At 40.9% G+C, this 15,345-nt stretch overlaps 1 protein-coding gene across 1 annotated transcript; it reads left to right on the top strand.

Moving 5' to 3' along the window:
- Positions 1–1,022: 1,022 nt before the first annotated feature.
- On the top strand, positions 1,023–15,133 carry LOC116450159 (galanin receptor type 1-like). Its single transcript, XM_032122256.1, has 3 exons — positions 1,023–2,287; positions 3,161–3,226; positions 13,420–15,133. The coding sequence occupies exons 1-3, from the start codon at positions 1,529–1,531 to the stop codon at positions 13,735–13,737; spliced, it is 1,143 nt and encodes a 380-aa protein (XP_031978147.1). The 5' UTR covers positions 1,023–1,528; the 3' UTR covers positions 13,738–15,133.
- The last annotated feature ends 212 nt before the right edge of the window (positions 15,134–15,345 follow it).

Below are 15,345 nucleotides of genomic sequence, written 5' to 3'. Positions count from 1 at the left end.
GTCCAGCCACGGTGATCTGCTCACGGCAACGGGAGATCACTTTTTCCATTGCAGCTTAGACATCACATCTTTCCTGCCCTGGCCACTTCCCGCCACACCCCGTAACTACCCCGAAGCTATGAGGGAAAGAAGAGACTTAGCTCCAGATCAGTTTTTAAGCAAGGGTATAATCAGAGCAGGCTACGGAAGGCAACACTGTCTCCTCTCAACAAGAGCTTAGAAAAAAAATCGCAAGGGAGAGCAACTGTCAGGTCCTGAACTTCGTTTCTAAAATTAAGGGGTTGCCCCCAGTCCCGGCCTCCCATTCACAAGATCCAGTGGTGCCCCACTCTGATCAAGTGCCTGGAGTTGTAACCACTGAAAATAGAGGTGGGTACTCTTCTCTGCAGGCAGCTGTCCTGCATCCATAAATCACTGTGTGCAGGTACTGTTAATGTTTGCCTAAACTTTGTTCCCTCCTCACTACCTGCAGAGTTCCTTAAGAAATATGAGTAAAAAACCCATTAAAACTAACCTACTTAGTACATTCTAAAACATATGTACTGTTTCCATAAGTAAGCATTAAAGCCACAGTAACTGAGCCATTAATCTTTAATAAAACTTCCGTTAAAAAAACATATCTTTGTTCCCTGGCAGGGAATATTACAGCTGCTCATAGCTACTAAGACTGAACATTTCCTTTTCCAGTGCAGAGGTTGTTCGCACTACTGGGCTGAACTCAATATGTCTTTGAAGATGGATCAACAAGGTCCAAGAATATTCAGGCACTAAGGAATTTGGGCAGATATCCCAGAAGTAGCAAGACCCACTCCTGAATCTAAAGTTCTCACAGCTTTTTGTGGTGGAAACACAACTATTCAGATGGCTTTATGCTCTAATGGGAGCATTGAAGACTATGACACAAACAAATGAAATCCTTATCTGTTGATTAAAGTATTTTAGCTTTTTTTCCTTCTTGTGCAGCCAGTAACAGTGCTGCCTCTCACAGAACTGCACACACTATTGTTCAGCAGCTGCTGCTTATCCATCCCTTTGGATGAGAATAGTTGCTTTGCTCTTCCCCCTCATGAGCAGTAATGCATGGGGACAAAGATGGCCAGGGGTTGTTTTCTGAAGTGCTCAGGTCACAGACAGCATTTGTTCTCTCTGCCACAGCTCGGCATGGAGATGGGAAAGCAGGTATGACAGCCACAGATCCAGGGAGTGTGGGAGGGAAGCAGAAGAGGAGGGGCATGAGGAAGCCGAGCTGCTGCTGCTCTGCTGCTGCTCCAAGCTCCCAGGGCAGCCTCATCCTCTGCTCTTCCAGCACGGACTTTTTCTCTGCCACACTGGCACCAGCTGCCAAACCTGGGTGTCATCTCTTGGATAACACAAATTCCTCAACCTCCTTTTTGCCAGTCCCTGGAATAATCTGCACCAGAGACAGAGAGAACTGGGAAAAATCACCTTTAGAAAATTGCTCCTCAAAGGAAAGACACGGCGCTGGAAAAGACAAAAGTTCACCTCTGGCCACCCCTAACAAACACAGATGTACCTGTCAGCAGTTCAGGGCTGCAGTGACTGCTCCTTGCCTGGCTCCATGAAGGAGCAGAAAAACAACTTTGTGCTTTCCCTTGGAGCCAACACCAGCAAGTGCAACCTTGAGACCAGCCAAACAGAGTCCCCAACATGCTGGGCAGAAGCAACCAGGGGCGGCCCAGAGGTGGTGATTGTACCAGTGCTTTTTGGGTTGATTTTTCTCCTGGGAATGATGGGAAACACATTAGTGTTGGTTGTTTTGGGGCGTTTCCGGCCTGGGGGACGCCCATCACACAGTGCCACCAACATCTTCATCCTGAACTTAAGCATTGCAGACTTCTCCTTTCTGCTCTTCTGTGTTCCCTTCCAGGCCACCATCTACTCCTTGCCAGAGTGGATCTTCGGTGCCTTCTTTTGCAAGTGGGTTCACTACTTGGCCATGGCAACAATGCTGGTCAGCATCTTCACTCTGGTGGCCATGTCTGTGGACAGATACATTGCTGTGGTCCATGCCAAACGCTCGCCCTGCATCCGCAGCAAGCGCAACGCTGCCCTTGGCGTGGCTGTCATTTGGCTGCTGTCTCTCCTCATCGCCATCCCCGTGGCCCAGCACCAGGCCCTCATGAGTGGCCATCAGCAGGCACCCAACAGCTCTTTCTGCTGGGAGCACTGGGCAAACGGTTCCACAGCCAAGCAGATGTACAAGATTACCATCCTGCTGGTGGGATACCTCCTGCCCCTGCTGCTCATCACCTGCTGCTATGCCAAGGTGGGTGCGAGGGATGGGAATAATGTTTAAATGGAGAGAAAGATCCCAGACTCCTGGTGGCTTCTGTGTGTGCTTAGCTACACAGCCAAATAACTGATCCAACCCTTTCCGTATTCTCTCCTAGTACAGAATACTTTTTTGAGGTGGGGGGAGGGATGGAAAACAGAATGAAATTCCACCAGATCACAAAAGGATTACAACTGCTAAGATGACACTCAGCCTGGCTCCCAAACCCTCTAAAGAATCTTGCTGTTTTTCATATTTTCATTTTGTTCTTTCTAAGTAACAAATGTTTGCTACTGGCAAGGGAAAAAACATATGGAAGGATAAACATTTCCAGGTTATTGCTGTGCTGTAAACAGTTTTCAAAAGCTAGATCTAGATGTTGTTAATTGAGAATTGCCTGCAGTGCTTCAACACTCCTTATGACCCTCCCTTCAAGGGTGAGCCCACTCCTACCACCACATTTGTTTGTGCTGCCTCCAGGAGCAGCAGGACAGTCCCACCAGGGAACAGGACTGGCAGCCTGCTCTCTGCCCATGTGCATCATCAGCCTACGGAATAAATGAAGACAATCTGAGGCACAACATAAAATTTAAAGTCCATGTGAAAACCCCTGTGGATTTCAGCATAGTGCCAGCTGAGCTCTTAATATGTGCTGAACTACTGGAAGCATAGCAGGTTTAATGCTCTTTCCAAACCTTGTTTCTTAAAAGAGAAAGTGGAGAGTTTAGAATTAAAATCTGAAAGTATCATATTTAAGTAATGTTAAAATAATTATTTCAAATTTTTGGTGCTTGTATGAGGAGTTCAAGTATTAATACACAAATTCCAATTTCTCATTCCATATATTGCTCCTTTTTTCCCCCCAAGGTTTTATACCATCTTCATACAAAAGTAAAGAACATTTCCAAGAAGTCAGAGAGATCAAAGAAGAAGGTAAATATCTTTGGTTTAATCTGTTAATTGACCATAATACAATAGGTATGCCAGTTTTATAAAGTAATCAGCCTGGTCTATGCTGATTCCAGTTGTTTTACAGTTACAGTTTCTGTCAGTCCTTTTTGCCTATGGATCCTAACTAGATTTAACTATAGATTATATTTAGTTTCTACTGGTTCATTACATTCACTAACATACACTCAGCTTTATTTGCAATATACTTATGAGTATCAATTCATAATTGGTCTTGCACCTACACTGTCTGTAAGGATAGAACTCAATTGGTATTTACAATAATATCTCATAACACGATAACTATAGAAGTTACACACCACAATATTGGCTAGACTGGTGTTCCTTTCCCTTTCCCCTCAGAGTGTTTTTGAACATGTTTTCTGTGTTCATCTAACTTCAAGTAGGTTCTGATAAACTTTCTTTTAACCACCTTTTCTAAGGCAACACATTATGCAGAAATGAGCTGCTGTGTGTTGCCTGCTGCAGGAACACCACCAGACCTAGATGGAACAGACTACATTGAAGAACACCATGTCTTATTTTGCCTGCTGATTTTTTGATGAATGCTGATGCTACCACAGATAAACTGTGAATTAAAATTTCAAAATCAAGAGTATAATTTCTTGATCAATAGTGCAGACTAGAAACAGAAAGCGGAGTCAGAGTTTGGTGAGTTTAACAGCTACCATGAGAAAAGGCAACCAAGATATGCTGACAATTTTGATAATGTAAAATGCAGCAAATAAAGTGCTAAGAAGCAATGTCATTCCACATAGAATCATTTCACAATTTCATAAGTTTGAAAAGTTGTTTTGGGTCTCAAAGTCACCAGCAAATCCCTAAACTGGTTGTATGAAATTCCCCTCCAGAATTTCTTTACCCATGTATGAATGGCACACTACCTATTTTGTTGCTAATTTTTAAGAGAATACTACCAACAGTTGAAAATTACTACTGTCACTTTTCTGTAAAGAAGTTAAGAATTTCATTTATGACAGTCACTTTTTCAAATGTACCCACTTGTGTTGTTTTCAGATTTGCTTTGTAGAGTTGGATGAAAAAATAGCTCTACAGTTTCTTCAGCCTTGGGCATTGTTATTAGATATAGCCAAGAGGATCAATCTTTAAAAAACACCTTTGATTTTACCTGTTCAAACAAGTTAGTGATGCAGCACTTCTTCCTCCCTCCCCTTAAGTATTTTCCTGGCCATAATTATGAAACACCCAATAGCAATTCTTGTTCCATGTGGCACAGTTAGGCCTAGTTTAATAGGTGATCCTTTCAGATAAAAGCAAAATAAAACATTCCTCTACACACACATATCATCCTTCACAATATGTCTTCTTCCAGCACTGTCTGTGTAGAAATTGTCCATATAGCTTTCCTGCACGCCAAGCATCTTCTTTAGTGTACTTACTTCAAGTATTTTTTGTGGCAAACACTACTCTTAACATTTCATAAGGAGGCTTTCTTGGTCTGGTTGCAGACACACTGAATTCCTGCATATGCTTTCAAAGCATACTTGAAACACAAGAGTGAGAGTCCATCTTTTAAAGCACGTCTTCTTAAGCACACTTCACACTAGAGCCTAATAGGAAACTCATAGATGCATGTCAGTTCTGCTAATCCAGCTTCCTTCATATGTACTTAGTTGGTCCATTTGTGAAAGTAGTTGTGTTTGGGTTTAATTCATAAACTTCATCAGGGATTAAGTGAACAGCTTTTGCTTATTTTACTCAAAGATATTTGACAAATGAATCTTGATCCACATTTGAAAGGTTAATTTAGTACATACAGAACATCGAGTTTGTTCTGAAATATGTGTGACTTCAGTGGCTAAACGCTGATTGCCTTGAGCTATGAGAGAAAGTGTAGCACAACAACCAAGTCTTCCCATATGAGGTGATAAAATCATCTGAGTCACATCTGTTAATTCACAGTGTGCATCTTCACCACACTGATATGGAAAACAGTGTCATATTCATAAAAAGGAGTATAGTCTGAAACTATGACCATGCAGTTCCTGCTTCATTCCTATCATTTTAAGAAAACTGGGCTATTATCCTCCTTCCACCTCCAAGAGAACGGGGTTTGGGTTTGCTCTTTTTGGGTTTTCCTATTTGGGTTTGGTTTGGTTTTTTTCTGTTTGCTTTGTGGGTTTGGTGTTGTTTTGTTTTTAAACAGTTAAATAGCAAATTTTGCAAACAGGTTTTTGTTCAAATCTCCCAACGCTCATCTGGGCTCCATACATGAATAAAAGTCTCAAAAGAATCAAATTGCAGGCTCAGAGTCCTTGTTGAACAAGATTTTCCAGTGAAAGAGTTGCCAGCATTACCACTGCAAACAATTTGCTTTGTCACTCAGCATTTCAGAAGCTATAAGAACTCTCCTCAGGACTGAACACTTCAAGATAAAACATAGTTAAGAAAGAAAGCAAATGCCATAGAGTTCAGGCTGTGGTCTTGCCATAAGCAGCATTCCACATGCTGATTGGAAACACATTGTTATTACGCTCCGTTACAGGCTGTTTCTGAAAAAAATAGTACTACCAGGTAAGAGTTTTTAAAATGTCAAGACTTATTTCTGGATCTTTAGCTTTCATTGACCTTGCTGGAGTCTTGGTGTAATATCAGTCCCTCCACCCCCAGATCCTATAACACTGATATCAGGCAGAAGAGACATCATTCTTACTCACATAGTTTGAGCCATAGAACACAGAAATACAGTAGGAAGTATTACTGGGACAAATCAAATTAAAGCCACCTGAAAGGTCATAGAGGGGCTGGTATTTTATCTGCTATTAATACATCCTGGAAATTTGGAAACAGCATGTGAACCTCAATAAGACAAATATTTACGGAACAAATGGGATACTGCTGGATCCAGCCCTAGGGTGATTTCTAATGAGATGGTGATAGCATGGCCAAATTGATAGTCCCAGTTGTGCAAGTACATGCCTGACTTTCCTAGCTGCACTGCTGTAGCAAAGAAAGCAAAATAATTCTGGATTTAACTGACCCTGAGTATGTGAAACATATTACTGGAGCCCAGGTACTTGGTACTGTGGCTCAACCTCCCCCTTTAAAGATCGTACTGTATCATGAATTTATATCTATGCCTTTAAAATGAAAAAAAAAAAAAATAAAACCCTGTTTTAAAAAGTAAATCAAACCCATGGAAACAGGAAACAAAGCCTAATGAACTATGGTATTGGGAATTCGTTATTTCAAGAAGTCTCTTGCTTGTTTCTCTACCCCTTTTTGCCTTTTCATGACACAGTATGGTTCCCAGTGCCTGCTCTCTCCAGCTGTGCTCCCCTCCCTCCCTGATGTGTGCTGCCTGCTCCCAGCAGAGCAGCACCTGCTGCCCAGGGACCCGCAGAGCTGCACGTGCAGACAAGCATGTGATAATTCTGTCTGTTATCACAGTATGGAAACAAAACCCAGTTAAAAGTTAAAAGAATTGTAGGGGTTTTGGCTATCCACACAGTTAAGAGGAGCTCTGACACATACACCGACAGAGTGGCACTGCCACCCAATTTCCTCTCAACAGGGTCTTGTCAAAAAATTCCCACTGCTGTATGAAGCACCTTTAAATAAATGTCTCCAACACCAGGCTTCACTTCAGCAGCATCTGAAGACCCATCTGTTGTCTCCCAGACCACAGTGCCACAAGATATAACTGGGGTATCAGCAGGGATTTTATTCCCTGCACTACATTTACGAAGTCACTTTTCCCTTCTCCTCCATTACTGATGATCGTTCTGCTGTCTGTCATTGTCCCATTTGCCACAACATTGTACTCAAAGTCTGTTATTTGAAGATACATAGGGGCTAAAAGGACAGCTTAAGAGGGCCCTGATTTTTAGGACAAACTACTCATGGGCAGTGTTCAGACACACTATTGTAAAGTCAGTTACAACCACATTTTGTTTGAATGGGTCCAGTTTATGAATAATCCAGAGAGCTCTGGCAGCTGTCACCCCCTCCAAGTCAGTGTTCAAACACCTGCTGAAAAGAACAAGTTTGTCTTTAGCAGAAACCTACAAATGACATACAGGCACAAATCACCAAATAAAAAAAAAGGGAAGGTTTTGTGCTTGGGTTGTGATGTGGAAGCTTTTAAGTTACAGGATGATTATGTAGAGAAACCTTTTCAATTTAAGCACACAAGAAACTTTGTAAAAATTTCCCCTGCACAAAGTTTGCTGCATCCTGACTTCACATCCCGTTATAAAAAGATTTTGACCTTTAATTCAGATTCCCACTTTGAAATTTTTATATAAGTTTGCCATCTACATGACAATGTTGGACATGCTCAATTTAATGTGCTTTTCCATTTATATGTAACATCTGTGCATTAGATCAAGGAAGATGTTTAGTACTTTTCACAAGCTTAGGCTGAAATTCTGCATGATGCACTAAGACTGTGCCTGCAGAAGAGATACATGACCATCTGTTTCCCCATTTAATGCCATACTGGCTGTACAAGTTTGCCAGCCTTGAAAATCAGATGGTGTGATGCTGCGGGATTCTCCTTTGAAGTTTTGGATAATCGTTTTTTGAGGCCAGCCAGCAAGACCACAGGCTAAGAAATTCTGTGCACCCCTCTATGACAATTAAGTGTATTTCAATTCTGTTATCTCTTTTCTGAACTATGCAGAGTACAGCAAGTCTGTAATTTGGCTCCAAGGAAAGTTAACAATTCCCCCTCTGACAGTGTTGCAAAATATTTCATAAGAGCCCAGCCCCAGGAACTCTGCTCATACACCTGCCTTAAATAAGATGATTTAATGACGGAAATTAATGCAAACCGAGGGCTATCATGGCCCTATGGTGTTTTACTGGCCTCTGGAGCATACCAGAGTTCCTCAGTGTTTATTCAGTTCTGTCTTGTGCATCTTTGAAGAACAAATAACAAGGCTTGCAAACTGAACAATCTGAAATGCTTTTTCAAATTTAAGAATGTTTCTGGGAATGTGAATTTCACAGCTATTTTGCAGGCTTCCTTGAAAGGATAGTAGGAGCTGTGGGGCCTTGAGGCCAAAAGCTTCAATTAACAGACCAAATGAGCCACTCAAAGATAACAAATTAGTACTATGCTTTTCTATTGGTTAGCTACAATAGGAAGGTGAGCCGTGTTTACCTGGTGGGTAAGCAAATCAGCTGTTCATTGCTTCCAGAGATAAGTAAATACGAAGACACACGGAGTTTATTTGGGACACTCCCTGGAGTGCTGCACTTTGAAGGTCATACAAGAACTTAAGGTAAAAGATACAGAATTCCTCCAAGATAGATGGGTATTCCTGAACATCTTGGCCAAGAGAGGCAGATAAAAGCTGCACTGTTACTGCTTTCTTGTATGCTAAACTAACTATTTGGCTACTGTTCATGCAAATTGAAGGTTTTCATGGAGATAATGGACGTGATGTTCAAGGCCTTGGCATTTGAACAACAGTAGATACAGCAAAGGAACATGGAAGATCCTGGGATCCATTGAGCAAAAGAATATAATTCCAAGGTGAAATCCTGCACGTTTTTTGGTTAACAGGAGCCCAGGGCAGCAAGAATTAAGAGCATCATTACTAATTAGGGGATAATAGAAATATCACAATGCTCATAAGCATTTATGAATACAGGATGAGTCAGTTTCAAGGGCACCAACAGAGGAGATTAGAACGAGAGATGTGCAGATGAGCAGCTGGAACAGTGCAAGCAAGCTGCTGCGAAATGAAGAGCCCCCTTTGTACATAAAGCAAGTAACCAAAATGAACTGATAACATCTGAAAATATATTTACTTCAGTCCCTCCTCTTCTTCATGACATCCAGCTGCCATCTCTGACTCCAAGAAAGAAGACAGAACAATGAAAAAGAATACTTTCAGTGTGCTTCTCAGATCACTCAAGAGTAGAATTATATACAAATGTAATAAAAAAAAAGACCAAAGGGCAATGAGAAGTGCTTCAATAGTAATTAAAAGATGTGTGTGCTCTGAAGTAGAGAAAGCTGCTATCCAACATTTAAGTTACTTAAGAATAGGTATGCCATTTTCTGAACATTTTGCATTTATCACTTAGCTATGGGCATGTTTCTGGAGATCAGATTGTGTTTGGGACCTTTCTGTTAGAACTTTATGTGCAAAAGGAAAAGAATGTTTGCAAATCCATCAGGGGGAGTCAGATTTGCCAACAGAGCAAACAAGAATGTGGCAGCAGGAGTGAAGAAATTGGCAGTTTTCACTTTGCACGTTGGCTCACAGATGGACTTAGAACAAAGGGATGTCCTTGGTTCAATATCCCTGAATCTAAAGCCACAAAAATTGTCTTCCTCAGAGGTTGGTAAGTTCCTTCAGCAGTACAGTAGTATATTGCGCTAAGCCACATGTCTTTCCTGGGCACTGACACAGGGTACCTGCAGTATCTAAAACCAAAAGCTTTAAAAAGTGACCCAAAAGCCATGGGTCACTACATTTTTTTCAAGTCTTCACTACAGTAAATTACAATATATAGTGAAGTCTGTAACCCTGTAGCTTACCATAATCAAGTCTGGGGCAATCAAAACATGCACCATTTGTCTCTCAAACTTTAAGGGAAAAAATATACAAGTTAGAGATGAGCATAACAGGAGAAAAGATTTATCAGTGAATCACATAATCAGGTATCAGACATCCTCCTACAGAGCAGCAATAAAGGAAGAGTCAATTGTTGTTTGCTGATAAGACAGTGTGGAAGAACAGGCATAGGCTTCTTTATGCTTCTTCATTTAGAATTATGGAAGAAAAAAAAAGAGAAAATAATCTCAGCATATTCAGGAAACAGCAGTTGTCTCACTAATGAAGCCCAGTTTGTCTGCAAGCCAGTACTCTTTAATAAAAACCTAATTGAATGTTCTTTCCCATTTCTGTGTGGCTGAAGTACACAGTAGAAATGGATGGTCTGATCAGCTCTGAGAAATGATGTGCAGCTGGGCTGTCTCCAACTGGGACTAAATTAGGAAAGTGGCAAGCCCTCTACCCCTCTAGACTGTTCTGTCCACTCTATATTTTAATCTCAGGAATTCAGCTAGTCCTTCCTAAAATATGTAAATCCATGGAATACTTGAAGCATTTGACTCATTACAGGACAATCTTAATTTTGCCCTTGAGCAGATGCCTGACAAGTTGAAGCAACTTCATTAGAAGCTTATCAAGGACAACAGCTCTAAACACAATTAAATTAAAGGACTTCATCATCCTCCGGAATGAGGTATCTCTCCCAAAATGTTTTTTAAACATATTTCCCATTGCTTTTTGAAGGGTGGGAGAAGGCTAAAAGCAAGAAACAGCTTGCTAGAGCCAGGGAAAAAAAATAATCAAAGGGCAAAACAGACAAAGAAAGTCTGGAAAGCATAAATGAGAGGCAGATGACCAATAAAGATAACAAAAGAATAAGCAGGTAAATTCCAGACAATCTGCACATGACAGAAATGGGGGGGTGGGGGAGGAATAACAGAAGTTTGTCTAATTATCTGACAAACAAAAATATCTCCTTGTCTTTCTTTGTCACTATGCTATCAATTCACTGTACAGCTTAAACACACTTACTTTGACTCTACAACAAATAACACAGTAAGTTATTTTCTGGAGCTGCTTGAAAGACTTCTAGAAGTATTCTAGAAGTATTAAGAGAGACTGAAACAACCCAGTAGAGCGGATTGTACATGTCTATTATGGGCCCACCAAAACTTCAAAGTTGAACCAGAAGGTTTGCATTAAGTGGGGACAGCTTGACCAACAGTAATGCAATGTGCAAACTATCACAGCCCCTGGAAGAAGCTCTAACAATACACAAACTATTTGGATCAGTCCTCCATAGCTGGTCAGTCTATAGTAACAGTAGTTTAAGCTACAACAAAGTTGTAACATTAAAAGTCAAATAATGTTTTGGTTCACTTTCCTCTATCTTAACTACATGATCCCTAACTTGAAAAAACAGACACAAGTTCCATTTCCAAAATCTGTTTCTTGAGTCATGAATGATGTACATTATTGCTCTAATATTGTCTGTTTTCCATCTCAAAATCCCCAAAAGCTGGACCCCAGAAATAGCTTTGTGCTATTACATAGCAACAGCAAACCCATTTTGTAATACTCAGCCCTATGTTAAATGCAAGTTTTGTTATTTCACAATAAAAGGGGAAAAAAAGCCAGGTATATAAGCCTTATTCAAAAGAATATTTCAGTGCTTGTAGGCCCCTAATTTAAGCAGATGGATGCTATGAAAGGTTGCCTGGGTAACAAGCCTAAGCTACTTAACATTGCTAGAGGGTAAAGAAGTAGCACCATTTTTTCTGGTGAAAGCTAATGATGAGATCTGTTTATTCATCATTTCTTTGGTACCCATCATACCAAGCTTACCAAGTGGGTAAGCTAGATCCCACAAGACCACTAGGTCTGTGTCTTTTGGTCTCATCAACTTCTAATCATTCCAGTCTATTTTTAAGGACATCATCTGGCTCAGAGCATGATTGGTTTGAGGACGCTTGGCAGTGTAGTTTGTTCACTCTCAGGGGAACATCTTTGTTAGCTCAGCTGTCAGACACCATTCTGGTAGGTGAAACAAGGAAGCACCTGGAGTATGCCAGGTACACAATGAACCTACAGGTTATTGCCTTTCAAAGTTAATACAAACTTGTTTAAGAGACCTATTTGACAGAAATCCCTTTTTTTTAAAACTTGTATTGTAGTCTTGATCTAAAGCAATAACATCTTCCTTAGAGAGGTTAATGGGTTTAACTAAATGTGGCCATGATAACCACTGACTAAATGAATTTTTGTTCACTAGAAAATTATCCCTGTTCTAGGAAAGTAACTTTACGCTATTCACTTGAAGTCATGCTAAGGAATTATTGACAGAAGCATTGACGTAGCCTAGCAAGGCTGTAAATCTTAAGCTGAAATGCAACCTAAGTTTTAATTTTTCTCCACTGCTTTCCTGCTACTTGTACAACAATTCGCCTCAGGGGAAGGATATCATCTGTATGTCTGCAAGTTGTTATATTTATTAAAATGACAAAATACAAATGAGAAACACTAAATACCAAAGTTAAAGATCAGACATTGTGCAGAGAAACAAGTGGAGCAAGAGGAGGGAAGTCACCAGCTGTGCATCTGCTACAGAACCCCAAAATGAGGGATTAAATACAGAAAAATTGGTCACCTTGTATTACCATTTGTATTATTGAAAACTCATGAAGTCAGGTGGAATAAGCCCCACAAAAACATTTGGAAAGGATCTTAGGGCCCCCAAGTCAGCAATCTCTGTGCCTTGCTAGGCATTCACTTAGTGTTCTAGAAGTAGAAAGTGAGAGAAAAGCAACACTATCAGGTCTCCTAAACGTGAAAAATGAGATCCTACTCCCACAGGCCTCAGGGTCTTACAGAAAGGAAGCTGAAGTGAGTTATAGCCTAATTTTATTTACTGTCACTGATAACCTTCATTTTGTATGGTGATCTCGAAGAACACTGTTTTCAGGAAAATTTTACCTCAGGTCAAGCTTTGGGACTGTGCCAGAGGCTGCCCAGTTAACTGGGAAGCAACCATGGCAGAGGAACACCTCTAACCCAGCCAGCACAGGCTGGGATCCCAGAGGCACAGGGAGCCTCCCTCAGGTCATCACCCAGCTAGGAACATTTCTAATCAATGCACACTGCATACGTAAAAAAAATCCTCTATTCAATGGTTTTCTGGGTTTCTCCTGTAATAGGGAAGATACTGGAAAAATCCTTCTCCTCAGGCCAGTTTTTGTTACTCCTCTCAGTGGCAAGCTTGCCTGCAAGTTGTTTTTCCCTGCAATTATTTTCAATAGCGTTAATGTTCCTCAGCCTCCAAATGAGCTATTATTTCCACTCTTCCTTGTAACACAGTTAGCATTGTTGCAGCCTTTATACTGTTTGAAGTTTTATAGGCACTACCTCCATTGTCTATAGCTATTTCCTTGAGCCAAAACCAGCCAATCCAAGTTTACCAGGGTTTTTAGCATCCTTTTTCATACTGTCATAATGTGCCCACCTGGCAGTCGTGAGTGTTGCCTGTGTTATGCTGCCTTCACTAATGACAGAGGAAAGCAAACTCACTCATTCCACAGCCTCACTTGATCATTGTGACCATTTATCACACGATCTCGTCTTTTCCAGACAGCGCAGACAGTGCTTCTCGTGGTTGCTGTGTTCCTGCTCTCCTGGCTGCCACACCATATCATCACCATGTGGGCAGAGTTTGGGCACTTTCCCCTGAACAACATCTCCTTCACCTTCCGCATCATCTCTCACTGCTTGGCCTACGGGAACTCTTGCATCAACCCCATCCTTTACGCTTTCCTCTCGGAGAATTTCCGCAAGGCCTGCCGGCAAGTCTTCACCTGCAAGTTCTTCCAGCGGCCGGCTTCCACTGAGAAACTGGCCAGAGTGCGCGTGGAGAATTTCTCTACCACACACTCCACCACTAATGTGTAAGCTGGGCTCACAAACATGTTTCAGGAGAAAGAGGAGGGAAGAAGGTTCTGTCTGGGGAGAACATGTATATGAGTGCATTCCAGGGAGTGGTGGAGTCTGCAGAAGTGTGGACTTCGTCAGATTGCTGGAGTGGTAGGAGATGTATTTCCCTCTGGCTGTCATGATACGTGACAGAGTTTGTCCTAGGGTACCTTGCTAGACACTGGGCTATGTGAAACAGAATTACCTGAATGCCCATAAGATAGAGCCCAAATGCAGCTGTAGTCGTGACAATAGGATCTAAAATAAGATTTACACAGAAGGTAGCATCTATACAGACAAGAAGGCAGCAGTTAATTATGACTGTAGGCAGTCATTTGGATGTGAACAATGAGTGATGCGACTCAGAGAGCAGTTTAGGAGAAGTCAAACTAAAGTCTTTGTATGTCTTTGTTTCATCAACAAATTTGACTATGTGTGAGCTACACACACATTTATATCACTACCTGTGAGATAAATCTCTAAAGTCTCTAAATCCCCTTGAAGGCTTTGCTATAGCATTTACCTATTGGGCAGTAAAACCTTTCACATGTGTCAGTGACGTGGCTGTCAGCATTTGGTGGCTCTGTATCAGCTTATGCATCTCAGGGTCTAAATGTCTGTGTGCTCCTGTGTGTAATTACTCCTGTTTATCACTGCCTCCAACAACTGTCTCTTGGTGAGCAACAGGAGGAAAGTGGTATTTCTCAACATATGCTTAAAAAACTGATTTCGTTTGAAAGCAGTCTACAAAAAATTTTGTTGGTAAATATAGTGTTCTCTTGAGTCTATCTACCCAAGGCTTTTTATCAGCCACTTTAGTATATATATAAAGTGCCCGAAATTTTGTGGTGCGGGTTTTTTTTGGTTTTTTGCTTGTTTGGGGTTTTTTTTATTAACTGTTGTGATCAACACTGCTCTAGCAACAAACAGTTAAGGGCATTTGTACCAAGTTCAAGGTTACTACTTGTAACTATATAAAGTGCATATTACTTCAAAAGTAGGAAGCAAATCACTGAAAGAACTTCATTATTTCAGTGTTGTCTAATTTAGTATTTCTGCGTGCTGCAATCCAGACTGACCTGTTCACAGACTGTAAAAATGTGAGTTACAGAACTTAAACTACAAATTATTTGCCGTCCATGCAACGAATGGGTTTCCAGTCTCCAACTGGATCGCTCTTTCACTGTATTTCTAAAACTTGGGAGCCATTGTATTAAATAATTATACTGCAGTTTGTAACTTCCTTTAAGAGCCCCTTAACTGTGCAATATGAACAGAGCAAATGTGTACAACAGGATAAGGTCATATTGCCTGATTCTTAGGTGACTATCTGTGCAAGTTTTCTTTGTTTAGCTTTTACTCTCAGTATATTAAGAGTAGCTCCAGTGTATTATTTAGATCCAATGCTGTGATCTTCTCATTTACCATAATGTAGAAATCTACATTTCTTCATTCCAAGTGATTGCACAGCCTAAAGTGGATAGCATGGGAAAAACAGCCACTAAAAGAAAGGGTTAAAGAAAGGGTTAAATCACTGCAACAAAAATCAGAGCTAAAACGCTTATTTGTGTGATTATTTACCATGGA

This window comes from Corvus moneduloides, chromosome 12 (genome assembly GCF_009650955.1).
Source record: "Corvus moneduloides isolate bCorMon1 chromosome 12, bCorMon1.pri, whole genome shotgun sequence".
NCBI lineage: Eukaryota > Metazoa > Chordata > Aves > Passeriformes > Corvidae > Corvus > Corvus moneduloides.
Note: the sequence above shows the minus strand (reverse complement) of the source record. Positions and strands in the feature narration are given on the sequence as shown.